Here is a 5,387-nt window from a genome sequence, read left to right as displayed (position 1 = left end):
TGTAGGTCTGACCTGGTTATCTGTCCGTTTTTTTGTGGGTTCCTCAGTGTGTTGTTTATTCTATTGGTGAGCTGTGGGGTGGGGTCAAACTCCCTCTTTTGGTAGGTGTTGGTATCTGCAAGTAGTTGTTGCGCTTTTTGGATGTACTCTGCTTTGTCCAGGATGACCGTCATTCTGCCTTTGTCTGCTGGTAGTATGATTATGTTCTTATCATTTCTTAGTGATTTTAGTGCTTTCCTCTCCTTGGTGTTGAGGTTGTGTTTGTCTTTTCCCTGTTATGAGGTACAATACTTTGTCTCACTGTTTGTTGTGTCTCTTCTGTCAGTCCATTGTTCCTGAGTGTGCATTCTAGTGCTGCTAGGAAGTCTGCTGTCTTGGTGTCCCTGTGGTTGTAGTTGAGTCCCTTGACAGTATTGTTCTTTCCATGTCTGTGAGCTGTCTGTGGGAGAGGTTTCTAACCCAGGTGTGTGTTGTGGTGTCCTCTCTGTTGTGTTAGTTTGGCCATTTTTTCTTTTAGTGCTTTTTTTTGTGCGGTGTGTGGTCCTGTTCTGTCCTATGGTGACGGCCTGTTCTATGGATTCAATCCACAGATTCAATCAATAAGCACATCGACCTGGACCCAATATACCGGCCACTGCAGCGGACAGCTGGAACTGACAACTAGAAGCGGCAGAGACAAGCCACTATAAATGCCGGAGGAAACATCACAGAAGCGCTTCACAGGAGGCTCCCAAGCACTGAGGATGTCACCTAGACAGGGGACGAAACATCTGCAACACAAATTCTCAGCTCGGCGAACAGAACCACAACAACGAGCACCCGAGCAACAAATCTTCTCACAAACTGAGAAGTTTTGGGGAGTCACAATGACTCAGTTAGGTGTTTTAAAGAACCATACAATGTCATTTGAAAACACATTTACAATCTTTGTGGGTTTTTAGTTCCTCCTGGATGTAAAAACCATTCCATGAATATAGGAAGTCCAATATAATTCCTTTAGATGCTCCACAGGTAGAATTTGAAACATACTCACCGTTGTAAGGCAGCTCATCGCTTATCTCTTCATCAACAAGCAACGAGGTTTCAAAAGTCCTACAGGAGATAGTAAAATGGTAAGTTGGATACCAATAAGCTCACCCATGGACTTTAGACTAAACCCACTTCAAATAATCACTGCTAATGCAATTTCTCCCAACCTCTCCTGAAAGCATCAACTCCATGCTGTAGTACATTTCTACAGGTACTGAATTTCTTCCAGGACCCTAGGCATACGTGGCAAGTCAACAGTGAGTGCCTGACAGGCTACCCTTCATAGAATGGAGAGCTGCATCACATCCTGCCCCTCAGCTTATGCATTTACACACACATTCTCAGAAGGTACTGGATTATTGAGTCAGAACAGACAGTGGCCGATTTCCACTCCTGATGCTAACATCAATAGTAGCTGCCCAAGAGTTCATAGAATTTTGCAACACAGCAGGCCATTTGGCCCATCTTGTTGATGCCAGCACTTTGAAAGAGCTACCTTATTAGTTCCAGCCCCCCTGAACATCCTCCCTTTTCAAAAACTTATCCAGTTCTGAAAGATACCGCCAAATTTCTATTGCAGGCAGTGTACGCCTGATCACGACCTCCTGCTCGAGTCTCCTCTAATCAAGCTCAGTTCACTGAGTATTAACTGGTAATCAAGCCAAGAGGATTTCAAACTTCTGGGAAGCTAATGAGTCTTCTAACACCATGTGACAGCAACTTGATAAGCATATGCATCAATGTTTAGTCTGTGCACAAAATGCTTCATTTGGGCAACATCTGCAAACTGAATAGAAAACACAGTCAAACTGAAAACACAACACAAGCAAAACAGCAATACACTTGGCAAGAGTTCCAGGAGCTGAAACTGTGTTGCTGGAAAAGCGCAGCAGGTCAGGCAGCATCCAAGGAACAGGAGAATCGACGTTTCGGGCATAAGCCCTTCTTCAGGAATTCCAAGAGTTCCAGGAGCTTCAGTCCCCAACTGGGTAGCACTCCAGCCTCGGATAGAGAGAGAGACACAGACACACACACAGACACACACACAGACACACACACAGACACACACACAGTACAGAACTGAGGGACTGCTGCACTGTTAGAGGGAATATCTCGTGAATAAAACATTAAATCAAGGCCCCTTCTGATCCTCAGGTGGACACAAAGATCTCACTGTACTATTTCAAACAAGGAAAGGGGATATATTCCTGGTGCCAATATGAATCACCCAACAATCATTACAATACCGATCAAGTATCAAACATGGCTAGTTGAGTGATCACATTAACCTCATTTCCTACGGTACAACTGTAACTGTACGTTATACTTCGATAGACTTAAGTTATTCTTAACTATGCACTTCATTGGCTGTAAAGTGGTTTGAGACATGAAGCTAAACAGGCATAATAAATGCCAGTCTTCCTTAATTTTAATCATTCCCTGTTGCCATGTTTTGGTAGTGGCTGGTCACTTCGGTCTCCCCCATGGAAGTTGTTACAGACATGAAGATTAAACCCATCAGGGTTTTCTGGGATAAAAACTAACACTGGAACACTGTTGAGTACTGAGTCTCCAACTTGGGGTAGGGACAGGTGCTACCAGTTGCACCCAGGTGACTTTCCACCTTCAGTGCCTGCAGCACTACCCTAACACTGAGCCTCCTCCCAAGGTGTTGCACCCTGACGACATATTCCTTCTGCCAGATGTGTGCCCTCAACTACAACATGAAGTGGGCAAGTCCTCAGTCCTCACACCGGGGCGCTCTGCCAGAGGGAACTGGTGTCTGCCATAAGGGAGTTGCTGCTCAGGAACAGCTTGTTTCTGGGAGCTTGTGGGAGGACGAGCCTGAGGATGCTAGGGATGTGTTGGATGAAGGAGACATAGGCTGGGTGACTCCAGCGCAGTTGGCAGTCAGGACCTCCAATACATGGGCCAAACATCCAAGGAGTTCTTGCCGTGTTACCCAGCTCGGAGAATGGCGCAGGGAATTGAGGAGAGATGTGCAGTGAGTTTCTGGACAAACTGATGCCCATATATGGACCTTGACATTGACCCCATTATCCCCGATGAAGGGTTCCAGCCCGAAACATCAAGTTTTCCTGCTCCTTGGATGCTGCCCGACCTGCTGTGCGTTTCCAGCAACGCAGACTCAACTCTATCTCTAGCATCTGCAGACCTCACTGTCTCCTAGTTGACTGACCCCAAGCACCAGACCCTCTCCCAAGGTGCGGAACCCCACAATTTATAGAATCATAGAGATGCACAGCATGGAAACAGACCCTGTGATCCAAACCTGTCCAAGATGACTGGATATCCTAAATTAATCAAGTCCCATTTGCTATCGTTTGGCCCAGATTCCTCTAAATCCTTCTTGTTCATATACCCATCCTAATGCCTTTTAAATGCTATAATTGGACCAGCCTCCATACGCTCTCTGGCAGCTCGTTCCACACATGCACCACTCTCTGTGAAGAAAAGTTGCCCCTTAGGTCCCTTAAAAATCTTTCCCCTCTCACCCTCAACCTATGCCCTCTGGTTTTGGACTCCCGTAACCGGAGGAAAAGACCTTGGCTATTCACCCTATCCATGTCCCTCATGATTTTATAAACCTCTCAGCCTCCGACGCTCCAGCCCCAGCCTATTCAGCCTCTCCCGATAGCTCAAACACTCCAACTCTGGCAATATTCTTGTAAATTTTTTCTGAACCCTTTCAAGTTTTGCAACATTCTTCCAATAGCAGGGAGACCAAAGTTGAATGCAGTATTCTAAAAGTTGCCTAGGGAATGTCCTGTTTAGTCACAACATTATCTCCCAACGCCCATACTCCACACACTGAGCACTAACAGCAAGCATACCAAATGCCTTCTTCACTATCCCATCTACCTGGGGACTCAACTTTCAAGGAACTACACAAGATCTCTTTAATCAATTTGAAAGGTCTCAGGGAAATTCTCTCCATACCCATCACAACAGCACAGAGAAGTTCCCTGCACATGTCCCACTTTGTCCGCTGTCTGGTTAGCCCTTGGTATGACATTCTACCATCTGGTGGAGGTCAACAGTGGAGGGCCCTCTATCAAAGGGCTTTCCTTCTTTCCAGCAGGCCTGAGGATGGAGTGTGCTGCATGTTGCAGCTTCAAGCAACAGAAGGTTACATTCAATCACTGGGTAGCAGGCCATCGGGAGTTTTTGTGGCCTGGTGGAAACTGTATTTCATGCTTCTGTTAAATGTTGTCACTTGCAGCCTGTTTAGTTTCTTACAAGGGCTGCTTTTAAATTGCTGATTGCACTTCAGCTCCATGCTCTGGCTTATTGGCACCCTGTACGGAGGAGAGTGGGCAGAACAGAGGACCTTCTTGTGGCCCTAGTTAAACTGGTCATCAATAGGTCCAGGCAACTGGATTTGGAGGGGTCATAGCACCTGTGCCTGTGCCCCTGTTTCATGGTGACATCCACACTTGAGGGTTCATTGAGAGGGAACCTGCAGTCATTACAAGTCACTCTGCTGGTTAGAGCCACACTTATCAGAAAGGTGGCAGCTGTACTTGGATGTCAATCATCTCAGCTCCAGGGCATCCCTACAGGAGTTCCTCAGAGTAGTTTCCTTAGCCCAACAATCTTCAGCGGCTTCATTCAATGACCTTTTCTCCAACATAAGCTGAGTAACTGCGGATTCTCATTGATGAATCCATGATGTTAGGCACCATTCATGATGAATCATGTACTGAAACAAGACCTGGACAATATCTAGGCATGGGCTGATAAGTGGCAAATAACCTTTGTGCCACACAGGTGCCTGGCAATGACGTTGTCCACCAAGAAAAAAATTAACCATCATTCCTTGACAATCAATGGAATTTCCATTGCTGACTCCCCCACAACCAGCATCCTGGCGGTTACCATTGACCAGAGATTGAACTGGACTGGCCGTATAAACACAGTGGCTACAAGAGCAGGTCACACATTAGGAATCTTGCAGCAAATAATTCACTTCCTGACTCCTCAAAGTTTGTCCACCAGCAACAAGTCAGAAGTATGATGAAATACTACCTACTTGTCTGGCAATGAGTGAAGTTCCAACAACACTCAAGAAGCCTTTTACACCATCCAGGACAAAACAGATCCACTTGATTGGCACCATATCCATAAAGGAGAAAGTGAGGTCTGCAGATGCTGGAGATCAGAGATGGAAATGTGTTGCTGGAAAAGCGCAGCAGGTCAGGCAGCATCTAGGGAACAGGAGAATCGACGTTTCGGGCATTAGCCCTTCTTCAGGAATGAGGAAAGTTGGTCCAGCAGGCTAAGATAAAAGATAGGGAGGAGGGACTTGGGGGAGGGGCGTCGGAAATGTGATAGGT

General features: G+C 46.2%; 1 protein-coding gene across 1 annotated transcript in view; it reads right to left on the bottom strand.

Moving 5' to 3' along the window:
- hdac3 (histone deacetylase 3) overlaps window positions 1-5,387 on the bottom strand; it is a 28,540-nt gene that overhangs the window by 7,016 nt on the left and 16,137 nt on the right. Inside the window, exon 11 of the mRNA XM_043703136.1 lies at window positions 1,034-1,092. Within this exon, the coding sequence (XP_043559071.1) occupies window positions 1,034-1,092 (59 nt within the window). The remainder of the gene's footprint in view (window positions 1-1,033; window positions 1,093-5,387) is intronic.

The sequence above is a fragment of the Chiloscyllium plagiosum genome, chromosome 14, assembly GCF_004010195.1.
Source record: "Chiloscyllium plagiosum isolate BGI_BamShark_2017 chromosome 14, ASM401019v2, whole genome shotgun sequence".
In the NCBI taxonomy this organism is placed as follows: Eukaryota; Metazoa; Chordata; class Chondrichthyes; order Orectolobiformes; family Hemiscylliidae; genus Chiloscyllium; species Chiloscyllium plagiosum.
The sequence above is the reverse complement of the archived record's forward strand: the minus strand, read 5'-3'. Positions and strand labels throughout refer to the sequence as shown.